Source organism: Amblyomma americanum, chromosome 10 (assembly GCF_052857255.1).
Source record: "Amblyomma americanum isolate KBUSLIRL-KWMA chromosome 10, ASM5285725v1, whole genome shotgun sequence".
Lineage (NCBI taxonomy): Eukaryota > Metazoa > Arthropoda > Arachnida > Ixodida > Ixodidae > Amblyomma > Amblyomma americanum.
The window spans coordinates 361429-379589 of record NC_135506.1 but is presented as its reverse complement, the minus strand read 5'-3'; the positions used below and the strand labels follow the sequence as shown (position 1 = coordinate 379589).

General features: G+C 44.7%; 1 protein-coding gene across 4 annotated transcripts in view; it reads right to left on the bottom strand.

Annotated features, from left to right (window-relative positions):
- Positions 1 to 18161, bottom strand: part of LOC144107182 (RNA polymerase II-associated protein 3-like) — a 46557-nt gene that overhangs the window by 14614 nt on the left and 13782 nt on the right. For 3 of the 4 annotated variants that reach the window (XM_077640188.1, XM_077640187.1, XM_077640189.1), the window contains exons 6-7: positions 17711 to 17905; positions 12667 to 12852 (exon numbers count right to left, since the gene is read on the bottom strand). In XM_077640188.1, coding sequence (XP_077496314.1) covers positions 12667 to 12852; positions 17711 to 17905 — 381 coding nt within the window. Of the gene's footprint in view, positions 1 to 5206; positions 5317 to 12666; positions 12853 to 17710; positions 17906 to 18161 lie in introns of those variants that run through there. The other variant, XM_077640190.1, reaches the window with a different exon arrangement.

Here is an 18161-nt window from a genome sequence, read left to right as displayed (position 1 = left end):
TCGCCGTTCCCCCCCGCCCCGTCCACCGCCCAGACTACTCAACATGATGAACTGAACCTGACGCAAGGACCCAACCCCATCGATCTGAGATGCTGCCCACACGTGATGACACCATTCCCCTGCCCATGCCGTTCGGCGCGTCCTGGGGCCCCGGCCGTCGGCTCCTGGTGACCTACGGCCAGGAAGCTTCGCAAGCCAGGAATCATTCAGCCATGTCCTTCATCGTGGCGGCCGGCACCACACCACTTTCTGCTTCCAGTCCTGCCTTCCTCTGAAGCCCATCACCACTTCGCGTGTCTCTTTGTCACCAATCGGACAATCGCTCGGTGGCCCAGGTAGTGTGACGAAGAAGACGAAGTGGGCAGTGGCCCGAGAAAAAGCGCTCGCGCTAGGGCAGCGGCCGTAAAACCATCTCATTGCCATCAGTCATCTCGTCTCATAGTAACAATATTGTATCAATAGGTTCATACCCGATAAGAAGAAGCACTTAAAGAAGGCAAATCCATGGATAAATCGGCACATTATTCACCTAAAACGAATGCTTAAACGGCTGAAAAAAGCTAAGAACGCCAGTTCTAGTCAGTTAGCTATTTTAGCAGAAGAGCTTTCTTCTAACATTAAATCGGCAAAAAAACATTACTTTACAGAGAGTCTTCCACAATTTATACGAAATGATCCCTGTAAATTTTGGATCACCTTCGAACTTCCCACAAGCAAATAAATAAAATAACTGTGCATAACAACATGATTACGTGTCCTTCATCAATTGCTACACATTTCAGTACCTACTTTCATTCTGTATTTTCTGAAGAAAGTGGCAATGAATATGTTTTTGACTTTCCGCCTGAACAATCAATCACTGTATCCTATGAAGGGGTGGTACCGTATTAAAATCAGGACAACTGGACTAATTTTTTTAGACTTCAGCACAGCGTTTGATAAAGTTCCCCATAATAAACTTCTAGAAAAACTCGCACTAATAGGCGTGCCCTTGACCTTGTACCTATGAAATCGAACTCAGTTTGTGGATACTGGTGGCATTTCTTCCACATTACTTCCAGTGATATCTGGCGTTCCTTAAGGAAGTGTACTAGGTCCGCTGTTATTTTTGGTTTATGTAAATGACATTGTGTGTTCCACTGATAGAAATGTTAAAATTGGTTTATTTGTCGACGACTGCATGCTGTGCACCCCAATAAGTTCTATGGCTGACCAAATGTTACTGAATGATGCTTTCCGCGAAATTGTGGCCTGGTGTGACAGATCAGGAATGGTCTTCAATTGTGATAAGACAGTCCTTTTGCGCATGACAAGAAAGAAACATCCTATCCACTTTAGTTACTCTGCTTGCGGCACTATTTTGGAAGTCGAAAAAAACAAATATTTAAGTGTTTTAATAAATTCATAGCTTAACTGGAGCGACCATGTAGATTACATCTGTTCATCTGCTTTAAAAAGGTTGGACTTTTGAAACACAAGCTACAAGGAGCACCCAGTCACGTTATGCTATTAGCCTATAACTCTCTTATTCGGCCCAAACTTGAGTATGCGGCTATTGTGTGGGACCCGTACACCAAAAAAGATATAGCAAAAATAGAAAACGTACAAAGGTCGGCTGTGCGATTCATTTACAATAAATTCAAGAGAACTGATTCCCAATCTGCTTTAATGGTCGCCAACGAAATTAAACCTGCTCATATAAGACGGAAAATTGCTCGACTAATATTTCTGCATTCACTCATCCAGGGAAAGTTTGGAATTTCTTCTTCACCTTATGTTACACCTTCAACCACACGAAAAACCCGTCACCAAGATACCCATGCCTTAACACGATATTTCGCGAAAACAAACTCGTTTAAATACTCATACTTTAAACGAATGGAATGCACTACCTGAAGAGATTGTCTCAAGTGAGAGTTTTATGGTTTATGGGTTTATGGGGATTTAACGTCCCAAAGCGACTCGGGCTATGAGGGACGCCGTAGTGAAGGGCTCCGGAAATTTCGACCACCTGGGGTTTTTTTACGTGCACTGACATCGCACAGCACACGGGCCTCTAGAATTTCGCCTCCATCGAAATTTGACCGCCGCGGCCGGGATCGAACCCGCGTCTTTCGGGCCGGCAGCCGAGCGCCATAACCACTCAGCCACCGCGGCGGCTACAAGTGAGAGTTTTGAAAGGACTGTTAGCAATGAATTTTGATGTGCAAATTGATGTGCAATGTATTTCTTTTGACTTGTTTCGCTCATTTGTGTCATGTGTCAAACCTTTTGTCTATGTACTACTAACTTTATGGCGTTTGTAAATATGCCTTGCTATCTACCCTTCCTGCTTGGACCACATGAGGTCTGCAGTATTATGTAAATAAATAAAATAAAAAAGTATGTAACACATTACGGAAGGATCAAGGAAAAAACAGTGCTCTCTCTTGCTGTCATTGTTTGAAGCTGGTGGTCAGCCATCTAGTTATCAGGTGTCATACGTGGGAAAGCTCACTTGGTGAATTTCGCTCAAGGCCAATAGCAGTGGCCGGATGTGACCGGTCCACATGAGTGACGCCGAAGAAGATGCATCTGTATCATTTTACTGGCAGTTTAAACTCGATCGTAGCATAATTTGTCCAGATACTGCAGTTCTGCCATGCCCGAATTTATGAAAGTTGGTGCGGTATACGACCGCTGGCAAATATTAGAAAATTTTCGATTCTTCGAAAGTTCTCGAATAGGAATATGAACTGAATATCAAACATAATAGATTTGTATTCAAAATTTCAATTATTCTCATACCCCTAATAAAAACAGAACCTACAAGAAAGCAACAGTAATAATAAAATGTGCCAATAAAGAAGGACAAAAACATACACACAGTGTCAACTTGGGTACACAATACAGACAAAATAAAGCTTAAAACATGGATTATTATTATGCACTATGGAATAGGGTGGATGGAGCCCCACACCATGGTCAGGCAGGGAGTACAGGTCAGGGGTGGTGGAAAGCAAAGCCAGAGGCCGCGGTAGTGCTCGAGGAAGTCAGAGGCCTAGAGTCCAACAGGTCCGGTGGACTTGCTGGGCTGCGTAGCTCAGATAGAATAACTTGGAGCTCACACATTTGCCACCTCGTTCCGTGCCATGCCTGGCCTGGCACCCACATAATCAAGTGGGGATCCAGGCCCGCTCTGGACTGGGGCAGTAGGTCAAGAGCACGCTGGTGTACGCGGCCATGCATATAGCTGGGCAGGCCACCTGGGAGTCTAACACCGGAGTGTATAGCAAGGGTGATGGCAGTCTCTTTGGCTTCAAGGGTGGTGCATGACAGGACAGTTACTGGCTCCGCTCTCTGCCTGTCAAGAACTACTGCCTTGCATATGCCGAAAAATCAGGGCAGAATGGTGTGCATGTGTCACGGGAGCTTGAGGAGCAGGGCAGTCATCGCCTCGGACAGGGTTCCTGGAGAGTAGCCAAGTCTGGTGAGATGGTGGTGTTGACCTGTTAGCACGGCCTCCGTTAGTTCAGGGAAAGTGTTTAGGTACAAAGACGTTCTGTAGACTTATTTGTGTGCTTTAAAAAAGAGGCCGTCCACTTGATCTGTTTACTCTTCCATTCCAAGGGCAGACTGTAAGCGGCCCAGTTAAGGATCAGAGCAGAGCCTGAACGGGTCCTTCAGACCATGCCTGCGTGTGGTTATCATACGGCGGCCCAGGCAATGGCGGTAGTGATCATGCATGTACATAGTAGTATGGTCCACTCGCCTGTTTGCTTGTGGTGAGTGGTGAGGGATACATTATGGGAGCAGTGAATTCGGACCACTACGGATTTGTCTGGTGAGCAGGCAAGTGTGCAGTGGTGGGCGTAGTGTTCAACTATGCCCACAGCTTGCTGGAGGCTGTCAGACTTGTCGCCTAACGATCCACATGTTGTCCAGAGGGCAACATCGACTGCGTATATAATATGATCCATGCTATTTACCATGGCCATCCATGCCGGGGTGACCTGCCAATAATATAGAAGAGAGATCAAAGCACTGGGGGGTGCCGTGGTGAGGGAAGGGAAGAATGGCAGATTGGATTGTAAGCAGTTGATTTAGCTAAGAACAGAGCCGTGACTGATGTCAAAGGGGGTTGTCTACAATGAACCACATCCCGAAGCCGCTCAAGGTAGGCATGTGTGAATATCCGATAATTTCAAATATTCAGTCAAGTAGTAAAGTATTCAATATTCGATTCAATCTGAATGTTTGGTATTCAAAATCTTGGAAGTATTCGTCTCGAATAATATTTTTGGAACTCTTGCTTCATGTGGTTTCGGTTCAGTGTACCTCCTGCGGATGGCACCGTGGCGAGCGCGCAACCAAAGCCTCGACTTCGCGCCGCGTGCCTGTGCTTCCGCACGTATACCATAGCTGGTCTGTCCATGCTCATGGCAACAGACAGGAGCAGGTGTAAGCGTGGCGCCAAGATCTACCTGCCAGGTGCCTGCAGCCGCGCTACCCGCAGTGCGTACGTGCTGTAGGTAGCATGGTAGCGTGCAACAACAGAGATTTAGCATATCATGATTTGCTTCCGCGTTTCACCAGTGCGCACATGCTGATTGGTCCTGCCGGGGCAGGCGTGCAAACAGCTGGCTAGCACCTGGTGCCATCCTCAGGACGACCTGCGCATGCTCAGTGACTCTCCACGGAAGTGGATCGTGCCACACTAAATCTTTAATCGGAGAACGCGTGGCTCCTTTGACTTCCACAAACAAAGCTGAGCTCACTGCAGCTGCTCTTTTCCACGTGGAATTCACTAAACAAACGTGGCAGCGCAAGCATGAAGGGCAGCTAGCATGAGGCATATGAAGATAGGTGCCCTTTCTGGTGCCTGATGCAAGGTGGCGCTCGGTGCACGGTACGTACGACTAGCAGGTGTCATGAGGTCACCACTTGAAAGCAACAGCTACACAACAACACAATTGCAATTGAGTTGATCATCTGGAGACCCAACATATAGGTCTCACAGCCCACAGATATACTGGCACCACATGTAGGTCAGCTGCACAGATTTTCAATGGCCATTTTTGCAGAAAGTGGACACAGCTTAACCCATATATGCTTAGCATACTACATGAAGGAAACTGCTTTTTTGCAAAGTAACTAGAAAAGTTTATTGTGTAAAAGCTTGCGCCTATTAGCCTAGGTTCTAGAGGGTCTAAACTTTTCCTGTGCAAAGGTTGTGTTGTGTGCGCTCAGTTTTGTGAATTATGTGCATTCAGAGAGATCCGCTAGTGTTCTCTGGACACCATTTTTGAAATCTGACTCCATCGACTACGCCATGATCTGTAAGAAAAAATAATTTTGCACACTGTTATAAGAAAATTCCCCGCACGGTGAGAAACGACAGTCGATGTCAAATGCTTGAAGCTTTACAACACGGAACAGGTAGCGAATTTGCCTGGTATCATACCTTATACGGCTGCTCAAAAGTCGACGTTGAGAAAAATATTTCCACCAATAAAGGAATGATTCTGAATTGTGAAGTGAAATAAGCAATTTAATAACCATATTTTAATTTTTTCAAATTTCTGAAGTTTCGGCATACATGGATAATGATGGTCAAATGAGTGTGACAAAACTTTGATGCAGTCTCTTTTTTCATGTAATGGCCGTTTGTGTTTGAAAAACATTTTGAAAATGCCTCCTGTGCCGTCTAAGATTTTTTGTGCGCCGAAAGTATTCGAAATATTCGCTTCGAAATTATTCGAAAAACATTACTAGTATTTGCTTTGAATTCGCTTTGAACCAAATGCCTAGCAGAAAGGGATCTTGAGCTCTAAGGCCTGCTCGGAAGCTGTACATGGTGGTGAGTAAGAGGTCGTATTTCTCTAGGCACCGATAGATTCAGGTCGGCAGTACTCACTTGTACAGCTTTCGAAGACAATATGCAAGCGAAATTGGTTTGAAGGAGGTGAGATCAGGCATTTTGTCTCGTTTTGGTATCAGTATAAATTCTGAGTGTCACCACACCACTAGCACGGCGCCCGTTCTTTGGATAGATAGTGAATGTTCGTTTTGACACATAGTGAGGTGATCCAACTACTGGGAACTGAGATTCTAGAGAATCCCGTTGGAAATGTGGTACACACCTGGAGCTGTAATACGGATGCGTGCATTAGCACCTGCATAGAGTTCTTATGTGGTGATAGGGTGATTTAACCAATCATTGGGTGAACCCCTGTAGGTGGGAATGTAGGCGCTACCAATGAACTCATCAGTGAGATGTTAGAGATGCTGTGCCTGGAAAGGTCTTGATGAGACAGTGGAGTGCTTTGGATGTCTCTGATTTAGGGCGAGTTGGATCTAGCGTGTGGCCTATTGCAGCCCACGATCAAGTAGTACTAAGCATACCTTGAAACAAAGTGCAGAAGGCAGCTAAAATCTGTTACGATAACTGTTGGGCATATTCCTCTACTTGTGCGGTGGCTGAATCAAGGTGTCACTAGCAGGAAAAGCGGTGTGTCAAAATCACACCTATTGCACAGTGCATTGAAGGCATGACTGCAATAGGAGGATCCTTGTCACTAGGCCAAAAAATAGCCTGAACGCGCAGTTTCCGTTTCTGGGCTTTGCTGCCAGCCCATGGCGACAGCGGTTCCTTGACACGCATCCCCAGCCATTTGAAGCCACCTGCATGCCACCTTCAAACGCCAACTGGCATGTCACTGGTTATTTTTCATTTTAAAAGCAGTTTCAGCACCGATGTGGAATGTCCTCACATATTTTTATTTTATTTTATTCAATACTGCCAGCCGCCATTTGGTAGCCAAGGCAGGAGTGGAACAAACATACATTGTTGATATAATGCGATGCAACAAAGCAAGCACACACAAAATGAAAAGCGAGCACAGAAGCAATAACAAACACTCTGCGCTTCTTAAAAATACAAAAATGCAAAAGTAAGAGCATGAACAAACACACTGCGTCTATAACAGTGACACGACAGCAGATAAGAAGGAATCTTGGTTTGTCAAGCTGACCACGTCACGCGGAAGCCCGTTCCATTCTGATATTGTTTTTGGAAAGAAAGAAAACTGGTAAGCTTTAGTTTGGCATCGTGGAACTACTATTGTCAAGCTGTGTTTGCCGCGTGTTGGGGGGGAAGTATTATATTCCATGTAAGAGCCAAAATTAATGTTTGTTAAATTATTAATAATACCATGCAGCAGTTTTAAACGGTGTAACTTGCGGCGGGATTTAAGCGTCTGGAGTTCAGATTGCCTTAGTAGATTAGTGACAGACACGTGCCTACCATATGCGTTGTAGATAAATCTTAGTGCTTTTTTTTGAACGCCTTCGATGTGATTTATATCTACTTGGGTGTGCGGATCCCAAAGAACGTCTGCATATTCCAGCAGTGGGCGTACTAATGCAGTGTAGGCTGTTAATTTTGTTTTAGTTGTGCAGTGCTTTAGGCGATTTCTTAACAGCCAAAGCCTTTTGGACGCCTTTGAAACCGAATGCCCGATATGCGAGCTCCAGCTTAAGTTACTGTTAAATACAACCCCCAGGTACTTGTATTCATTTACATGAGAAATAGCTGCACCGTTAATTTTAAATGTGTAATTATGAACCTGCTTCTTGCATGTAATTGTCATTTTTGCACACTTTGAGGTGTTTAAGGACATTTCCCAGGACAGACACCACTTAGAAACCTCTGATAGGTAGTCATTTAGTATACTATGATCCTGAGCTTTTTGAATAGGTAGGTATACAACGCAGTCGTCTGCGAAAAAACGGCATCGCACTGGGGAATCGAAACTTAAGTCATTTAAATAAATAAGGAACAGAAGTGGACCAAGCACAGAACCTTGGGGGACTCCCGAAAGAACTGCAGCTGGCGGAGAATTAGAACCAGAGATCTGGACGTACTGGTGCCGTTCAGAAAGGTAGGAGTCAAGCCACTGAACAAGACGCTGATTTTGCAGCAGATGTCGGAGTTTTACCATTAGCTTACGGTGCGAAACACGATCAAAGGCCTTCGCAAAATCTAGAAATATTGCGTCTATTTGCCCACCGTTATCCAGGCATGCCAAGAATTCATTGGTTGTGTGAATTAGTTGTGTTACAGTGGACAGGCCACGCCGAAACCCATGTTGGCTACTAGAAAAGAAATTGCTACTTTCTAAAAAAAAACTCAAGTGCTTGAAAATGAAATGCTCCATAATCTTACCCGAAGTACATAATAGTGAAACTGGCCTGTAGTTACTTACACAAAGTTTATCGCTGGATTTGTGAATGGGGATGACCTTTGCAACCTTCCAGTCAGTTGGAACTTCGGAATTTAAAAGGCTTTCATTATAAATGACCACAAGGTATTTAGCACACGATTCTGAGTAGCGGAAGAGAACCGTATTCAGGATGGCATCTGGTCCGGGCGACTTTCTTGCATTTAAATTAAGCAGGGCAGCAACAACTCCTTTGACAGATATTATTAAGTCTGGCAAGATAAGGCAATGAGACTGAAATTCAGGGGTGTGCGTACTATCCGTTGTAAACACTGAAGAAAAATAATCATTGAAAGTTGATGCAATGCAATAAGGATCATTAATTTCCCTGTGATTTGAACGAATTTTACTAACTGGATCCTTCTTCTGTGTTAAATGTGTCCAAAATTTTGCGGGGTCTGTAGTGAGAAACTTTACTTATTTATACACAGTACCTACAGCGCCCTCATTGGGGCATTATTGTAGGGGGGAAACATCATAAATAAGAACAAACATCTAGTACATAATAAATTAGGCAAATGATGCGGTCTACACAGAAAATACAATAAACCCATGCACACGGAAGCAAAAACAAACAAACAAACAAAATAAAAACCATTGTAGAAAGGCAAACATACCCTAAACACACACATACACACAAAAAAAAGATACATTTTAAAATACAGCACTGCTTAAAACATAATACACTCGGACAAGAATTATTGCACTTATATTGACAGGTGGCTTTGCAAATCGGTCAGAAACGATGTAGGAGGAGCGGTAGCGACCCGCGAAGGGAGACAGTTCCAATCATGCACTGTTCGTGGGAAAAAACTATATTTGAATACGTTTATACGGCAATTGTACTCGCGCACCTTAAGTGGGTGGTCAGTGCGGGCGGAAATGTAGCTGGGTTCATTAATGTATTTCTCTTTTGGAATTCCAGTTTTATTATTAAGCACATTATAAAAGAAAGGGAGTCTCAAATATTTGTGCCTGTTTTCAAGTAACGGCCATCCCAACTTCTCGCGCAAACCAGAAGAACTTTTTTGGAAATTGTAATCGGCGGACACAAACCTAGCAGCCCGTTTCTGGACGCGCTCCAGCTCCTCAATATTCAGTTTTGTATGCGGGTCCCATTTTAACATTTAAAAAGTTATACATAGATTGTTTTATTTTAATGCGCAGCTCTAAGCGAAGGGACTGCAAAGAAACGTGACCTGTTCTAAATCGTGTAAATCCTAGGCGCTTGATGCGACGTTTAAGCTGGATCACTTCACGCGTAATCCATGGAATAGTGCGATTCATTTTTCTATATTTCTTCGGCACGTATCTTGCGACACATTCATGTACAATAGTCTTGAAGTGCACCCATAGGTCATTGACATTCATGAGACCAGCCCCATGTTTATCGATGAATTGATCGTAGTCTTGTTCCAGTAAATCTAAAATACTTTCGTCTAGGGCATTGTTAAAGTCAAGAAACGGTTTTCTTAACTCAAGGGCAGGCGGCCGCAACATGTTACTTTTGAAGAGCGCAGCTTCGTGGTCAAAAATACCTGGTATGATATCAATAGAGAAACCAAGTCTCTCAATGGCATCGCTAATAAACACAAGATCAAGAACCGAGCTTGCACCTGATGCAATACGAGTCGACCCCTGCACGACCTGCTTTAAATTGAATGCAAAGGCAATGTCAAGCAAAAGATTGGCATGCTGACATGAAGTTATTCCCGCCAGAAGCTCCCAATTAATTCTTGGCAAATTAAAGTCACCACACATCATTACATGAGTATAATGTCTACGATGTTTTTCCATAAAATCGTGCAGTCGTTCAAGAACCGAAATGTCAGCATCGGGGGGCCTGTACACAGAATCAATAAAAATGTTCAGATGACAAAACCGAAGCAAAATCCAAACCATTTCGATGCCTGTGCTATGAGGAATAACTGTGTAATCTAATTCTTTTTTTATCGCTATAGCTACGCCCCCTCCCCTTGTGCTGTGATCATGCCGTACTGTCTCGTGGGTGTTGGGTACTACTTCTGTATCTGGAATTGCTTCGTTCAGCCACGTTTTCGTTATGATTGTGACGTCTGGGTCATGTGTGATAAGGAGAGCGTCTAGGTCATCGCGTTTATTCCATATGCTTCTGGCATTGATATTCAACAAAGAAAAAGAAAGAGGGCCTGCAGTGGGGTGGATATCTAGTCGTTGGCTGGGTAATCCCGCAGTCTGCGCATGTCCGCCATATTTACGAGAGACCCGACAGGCTGGTCATTCGCCACTTACGGCCACCCTCTCCTCACGAGTTTCGTCCCATCTGAACAGCTTTCCGTTTATCTTTATCTTGTCGAAAAACAGCCCGACCTTTGCACCCTTTGCCTTCTGCTGTTGGACGCTGGCCCAGAGCTTCTTGCGTATCGACTGAACCCTTGGCGAAAAGTCTTCAGAGATGCTATATTCCGTGTTTTTCAGTTTGCTGCAGTTTTGAAGAATCCTACCCTTGATTCTTAAGATTATTGAGCGACATTAGTTTTCAGCGGGCCTTCCAATTCTGTGGATTCGCTCAATGGATGCATTAGGCACCTGCAGTATGTCACTCAGAATTTTTTTTGACACAAACGCTTCTAGGTCCTGGTGGTGTTCTTCATTTTTTTCCTTCATGCCATACACAATTAGATTGTTTCTCCTACTCCTGTTTTCTAAGTCATCAGCTTTCCGGAGCAAAGTTTCTACAGTGCTTGCAGTTCATCGACTCTCTGGGAATAATCAGTGACAGTTGAGGTGAGTCCGTCCAGTTTTCTTTCGATAGACACCATCCTGTAATTTGTTTCGCCTAGTTGTTAACTTACAGACTGCGTGGTATGTCCACATTTTTCTTCCAGCACGCCAATACTGAGCTCTTCACTTGTCACAGGTAGCTCAGTGTTTCTGCGATGGAGCCTCCTCAGAAGGCTTCGACACATTTTCGGAAAATTTCCTTTTTTTTTTTTTCGGGGGACATTTAATAACTCGACCTTTGGAGAGTCTGGGCATTTTTTGCGGCCTATTGAAGCCCAAAGTAGTGAGGTTACACTACCAATCCTGTCATTTTGATTGCCAGCCATGTGTGAATTCATTGATTTCATTTTCTGTCACCCCATCTGTATGATCACATTACAGGTTGCATACTGTTGTGCTGTTGTATCAAGCAGTATACATTTTTATGCACATGTAGCAGCAGCGGCGGCCTTATGCAGCACGAGCGGCACTAGCCGCTGAAGATGATGGTGCCGAAGTGCAGCCGAATTGAGCTCCCTCCTCGTGCTGGTGTCACGCACCGTTCAGTGCTTTCTGGGTCAAGGCATCATATGCTCTAGCACTTCAGCCAATAAATCAACCATTACCTTCATCACGCTGGCCTAGTACTGCTTGGTGCGACAAAATGGAGACCCAGACGTGATGAAACTTCTGCGCCTGGGAGATGATGCGGCCAATAGTGAACTGGCTGTTTAGTTGGGCGAGCCAGAGCTAAGGATCGGCCGCCGAGAACTGGGGAAGGCGAAGAGACAGCGCAGACACGGCGCTGGAGGGTCTGTCATCAGCATTGGCCATGGTGGGAGCGGGTGTTCCAGCGGACGTCCGAAGTCACCAGTTTGTCGCACCAAGCAGTACGAGGCCGGCGCGATGAAGGTAATGGTTGGTTTATTGACTGAAGTGCTAGAGCATATGACGCCTTGGCCCAGAAAGCACCTAACGGCGCGCCGGCCTCATAATGCTTAGTGTGATGCATATCTTTCCTTCTACTACTATTCTCTTTTCTCCTTCATCTTTTTATCCCCTCACCACTTTCCGAACCCTGTGCAGGGTAGCAAACCTGTTAACCTCCTTGCCTTTCCTCCTCTTCCTATCTTTCCTTTTTTTTTATGCTACCAAGCCAGTCTAGTTTTGTTTCATTCTGGCTGCAAAGGCTTTATACTATTTTGAAAAAAAGAAGTTTTAGGTTTATAGGGGTTTAACATCCGAAAATGACTCGGGCTATGAGGGACGCTGCAGTGAAGGGCTCCGGAAATTTCAACCGCCTGGCGTTCTTAACGTGCACTGACATTGCACAGTACAGGGGCCTCTAGAATTTCGCCTCCATCAAAATTAAACTGCCATGGCCGAGATCGAACCTGCATCTTTCAGGTGAGCAGCCAAGCCCCATAACCACTGAGCCACCGCGGCAGTAATGACTACAATGTTTGCCTGTCTTCTGTGAAATCTATTACACTGAACAGATATTCAAAAACATTTTTTATTCATATTCATATTTGACCCATATTCAAAAATTTTATTTCCACACCCCCAGCAATGGCCCTAAGATGTATGGATATTGCTGTGCCTGTCCTGATTTCAGTTTGGCAGAATAAAGGCAACGCACACTCCTGAGGAAGTTACTGACCTTGAGGTATTTGTAGCGTAGCTCGGGAAATGAGGCCAACTCCTTCCAGTCAATCTGAAATTGGTATGCACTAGCTGCAGGTGGTGGAAGCTCAGGCTCGTGTCGTGTCCTGGAGGCTGCCACCCACTCCTCCTTCAAGGGTGAGCCACCTGGGACGTCCCGGATGGTCACCCTTTTCAGCAGTTTCTGCAAGGAAACAGTCACATCTTAGCTGCTTCTTAGAGTATGTAATACTTGCAGGCAGAGTTAACCAGGCGTCAACTTTGTTGGTGAATACTTCTCGAGGTGGCCGCGGGAGGTGGTCAGTTCGACTCCCACTGCCGGCCGGCTACCCATCAGTTTCTTCAAATGGGTACAAGCTTATACCCCGGCCTGGTGCTCGGTTCTCCAGGACGGATGGCTTGGGAAAGGAGCCTGTGCCTTCAAATCCACTTTTACAGAAAAAGGGCCACAATGGGCTTTACCGCACAAGGTGAATCTTGGTTCCATGAAAAAAAGACTCGATAAGCGAGGTAGGCTATGGGTTATTTAAGGGGGGAACACTAGTCTTAAAGCTACTTTCCCTGATTTCCAACCAGAATTAATAAAACTTTGCATGCTTGTGCAGTTTTTAGTGCAGATGCCAAAAATAATGTTATTTTTTGTGTGGACCAATTAGTTTTTAAGATAATTACAAACAATGCACTAAAGTTTGCAAAAACAGTAGGAAAATAACCGCTCAACAAAACCTTACTATTTATAAATTGCTAGATACTAGAAAGAATAAGGTACACATTGCTGCAAGCAGTTTTTTTATTGGATAATTATTTTTTATTTTATTGCAGATTTAATTTCCGTGGTCAAAACATGCCAACACAGTGGTAGTACAAACTGCCAGTCTAGAAAATTAAAAAAAAAAAGAAAATTAACAAATCTGCTTGCAGCATTGTGTGCTACACATATCGAACTTCATGCTGAAAAAAAATTATTGCTCTATCCTCAAACAATGTTGAGATATTGGATTTGCTAACTTCACAGGAGTCCAAAATTCACATTTTGAGAAAATGACAGAAACTAAGAGAACTAAATTTCATGGGAGATGATAAAAAAATATTGGCATGTTTGCACATGAAATGGCTAACAAGCCTCAGGCATGTAATCTGAGTGACATTTTTCACCCCTATGGCCATTTTTCCACGCCTGCTGCCTGTTTTCAGATGCACATTTGTGTGCTGACACCTTCCTTCAGCGCAAGACCTTTTCTTGACTGCATTAACCATTCGTGTTTTTGGTTGAATCTTGATGAAACAGCACAGTCCTCTCAAGTTTTCCGAGGTGATTTCAAATATGGTATAAATAAACAAATTACTGAAATAATTAAAAACCATGGTCTATTTCTTGGAGCCACAATGGAAAAAACTGGCAGTGGTTTATCTTTGGTTAAACCTTGACTGACACGATAGCTACAGCTGGCCGAGTGGAATTTGGTCACGTGATGAACCACGTGATCAGCCACGGCGCCGCGCCACTGGCAGCTGTTCCGCACCATGTGACCAACCACGTGACAGCGTGGCGGCGCCGCCACGCTGAAGGCTCGAAATGCTACTGTAATGTAGCTATCGCTGCAAAAACAAAAAAGACACCTAAGTTAACCGCTACGCCGCTATTCTAATCATGGGCATCTCTGCTGAAGTCCGCCACGCGGTCCTTCGAAGGCTTTGTGTATCCGCGATCGCATCAACTGATGTTATAAACAGCCCCCCCCCCCCCCCCACCCACCCACCCTTCCGCTGTCAGCCAGCGTGGCGGTCACCCGGCCATCCTGTCAACTTTTGTAGTGGGAGCTACACTACGCTATTAGTCGAGCATTTCGCGGTAGATGGGAGAGGAAAGTTGTGCGCATGTGCTACTATTACCATGGCAACTGAAGAGGAGCAAAGTGTGGCGTGCGCTTTGCCGTCACCGCGGCCACGCACCCGCTCCACCGTCAAAGCCGAGCGTGGCGTCACGTGGATGAGCAGTTGCACGCATGCGCCAACACCATGGTAAGCAGAGAGACCCCACTGTTGCGCCGCGCTCTTCGTCTTCGCCTCGCCGCACGCCGCTCTATCACCCGAACCCCGCGTCGCGTGCGCAGGATTGCATATAAAAGGCGGAGATGTAGTGGGCGTCTGTATCACAACGTTTGACATGCATGCAGAGTAGGAGAGTGCAGCCGCTGCTAAACGGCGGTATAGACAAGAGAAGATAAACTCTTCCGATCCTGAGGTTGTTGCCAGGCAGTTGGCTTGAACCAAATAAGAACGCTGGAGTCTGCGTGTACGTGAAACTAGGTATCACCACTGTCAGACATCTCCCTTCGATCGCGATGAATAATGGTGAAGCCTGCTGTGTTCGGCTTCTGGAGAGCGGCATTATCATCCAAGGAGGCTACGTGGCACTGGGAACATCTGTCAAGCAGACGATTGATGTGGTGCCACGTGTGTACCAGCCTACTGCACGGTGTCAAAGTTGTTTGTGGCTTTGGGTGATTTCAACTGGAAACAGGACTATCTTAGTCAGTGTATGAAAGAAAAGTTTGAGTTTAATTCAGACCCTCACGTCCAGACTACACAATGGGGAACTACTATAGAACTTGTATACTACAGAGGCTCTACCAAATCGAAATACTGTATCGACAAAATTGATACCGCTGCATGCTACTTCACAGATCATAGGGCAGTCTTCGTCTCTGTCAAGCAAAAGAAATAAACAATTTGTATACCCAATACCCCTCATTGCTAAACATAAAGTGACCACAACAAGCTCAGCCACGGAAACGCACCTCTCGCTACGTACAGGGACTTACGTTTTTATGAGCCGGATTTTAAAAAATTCCTGTGCACAAAATAGTGGCCTAATCGAGAGCAAACACCGCTCACAATGTAGAATATTAATGCCTAAGTTGTTTTGAGATATAAATAAACATCGGTACTTGCCTGCATTTGGTGGAATTAGCGAGAAACTGTTTTCAGCTACGTGTACAGTTTTTGCAGACGGGAACCAAGCAGCCGGTCTCAAACGATTACCAACTTAACCCTACTGCACTCGGGGTGGGGTCCCAGTAACGACTTTGGCCACCATTCGCTACAAGAGTCAACCTTTTGCAATCACCAGCATATGCTCCGTGAAGCTAGTGCTGTTGGCAGAGCCCATGATTTGAATCGAAGGGAAAGGAAATCCTCATAGTTCTACAGTGATTAAGACGAGCAGCTAACAGATGAGCTCGCAAAAAACTGAATGGAAGGAAAAAATGTCAGTCTCGATTTATAGCTACAGTTAGCTTCACTTCCAAATGTAAAACAGGCCGCAATAAAACAAGTTGCAGTGCTTTGCTGGACCTCTGAATGACAGGCTGCAATTTTTTTAACGCGTCACCTTTAAGGGTCCCATTCAGCGGAGAAATAACCACAGTTGAGGGCATGTAGAGAAAGTCTGGATTAGTTGAGAGGATCATGACGGCACAACCATATGACCACACATGCTAATTATCACACAGTACAATTGTGTTGACATCACTACATAATTCCTCATTGGTCTAAAGGTCATGATGTCATTCCACCACCATTATGTAGTGCCTCTGAAGAAAGAAAAGCAATTGCGCTGAAAGGTAGAGCGGGAACTGGAATTGCTGCCCCCTGTGTCATGAGCCGGCTGCGCTACCCCTCAACCACCAAGAAACATTCGTTCGACTTGGTTAAAGGAAGGCCTTGTGAGTCTTGTGTATTTAAAATTCCTTCAATCTATGATCCTTTTTGCCACTTTCTGTTGTTTGGCACAGCAAACTTCCCACCTGTTTGTAATTTCACATGTACGATCCTTCTTTCTTGTGTTGTTAGTTATTCTGCCAGTGCAAGAATTTACTTGTTTGAGAAACACTGCTGCAGCCTGCATCCTATTCGTGAGTTTTGATGTTGCATTGTCATGCCTTGTACTGTATTGTCCCTCCTGCTTGGCCCAGTTTTAGGCCTGCAGTATAAATAAATTTTGAAACTAACAAAATGAAAAAATATAATAATATAAAAACAGTGTTAGTGTCTGCAAAGTGATAAGCAAAAAGGGCCCCAGGCCGCTAAAGGGACCCATTAACACCATCACGACATACCCTTTAGGCAGAGCTTGAATGTCCCTCGAATTTTTGACCACAAGTTGCACAGCTTTTGATATTTTGGCTTTCAGACATGCAGACACACAATTGTTACAAAGCAACCAGATAAAAAAAAAGAGGCACTTCAGCTCTCTTCAGCTTCAGCACATCATGTGCAATGCTTGCACCTGCCATGTAACCAGGAAAAATAGCTGTCCTTGCTTGCAATCGGCCTTTTTCACGAGGCAATGTTCAAAGCAGTCTCGCCGTTCCAACACTAATGTGCATTCCTAGCTTACATCCGTGTTACTGTTCTTCCAGCACGCTTAAACTGCACACTCTTCACGGGATTTTCACTGCTGATGCGATGGAGCCTCCTCATAAGGCTTCACCGCATTTTTGGCATTTTTTTTTCGTGGAGAGAGGGAGGGGGCATTTAATTATTAGACTTTCGTATGAGGTTTTACTACCCATCATGTTATTATTACTTGCCGGTCATGTGCCATTCATGGATTTCATTTTCTTCCTCTTTACTTTGTATGACCACAGTACAAGTTGCATACCGTTATGGTGTCTAATCCAGCAGTATATATTTCTGTGCACATCATTTTTTTTTTTTTTCACATAGTGCTCAATGTTTCTAGGTCTCTTTACTGTGATTGCCAAGGCCATGGACTGTTTCTACAAAAAATAAGAATAACACCTAACTCGTCTCTTTGTGAATTTTTTTTTCATACTGGAAACTTATTCGACATTCAAAGGCAGTTTTTCTTCATATTCGTATTTGAAAATTTCAATATTTGCGCACGGCTACTAATGAGTAATTACTGCCCAACTGTTTCCCCTACTCTAGATATCTCAATCAACAACTTGTGCACAAGAAACCAGAGACAGTGGCCGAGTAGTAATCATTACAGGCTGCCAAGTGGGCCCACTTGCCTCCGATGCCTTCTTGTCCTTGGGAGCCTCACCCAGGGGCTCCACTTTAACCACTGTCACTGCTCTGCTGACCGGCGGCAGGATATGAGTAGTGGCATTCCTGGTTGTAGGTCGTTCAACCAGCACCTCGACTTTTGGTGGCTGGCAGGCTGTGGACTGCTTTGTGCAAACACCACCACCATCGGACTTCAACTCCTGAGTGGAGAAAAAAACAAGATGGTTGAATCATTATGCCAGACCAAAGGAGAGCTCCTCGACACTGAACAAAAGCAAACGATGCACTGCCTTCATTTGTGCTATATACTACCAAGTGGAGTCTGTTTTCTTACTCTTGTGACAGGACAAGAACTTCATCCCACAGTGGTAGAGAGAGGGTAGGCAGATGGTTTATAGACACCCACAAAGTGAACAAAGGAAGGGAAAACCTAAGGGTGCTTGCCAACGTTTCGAC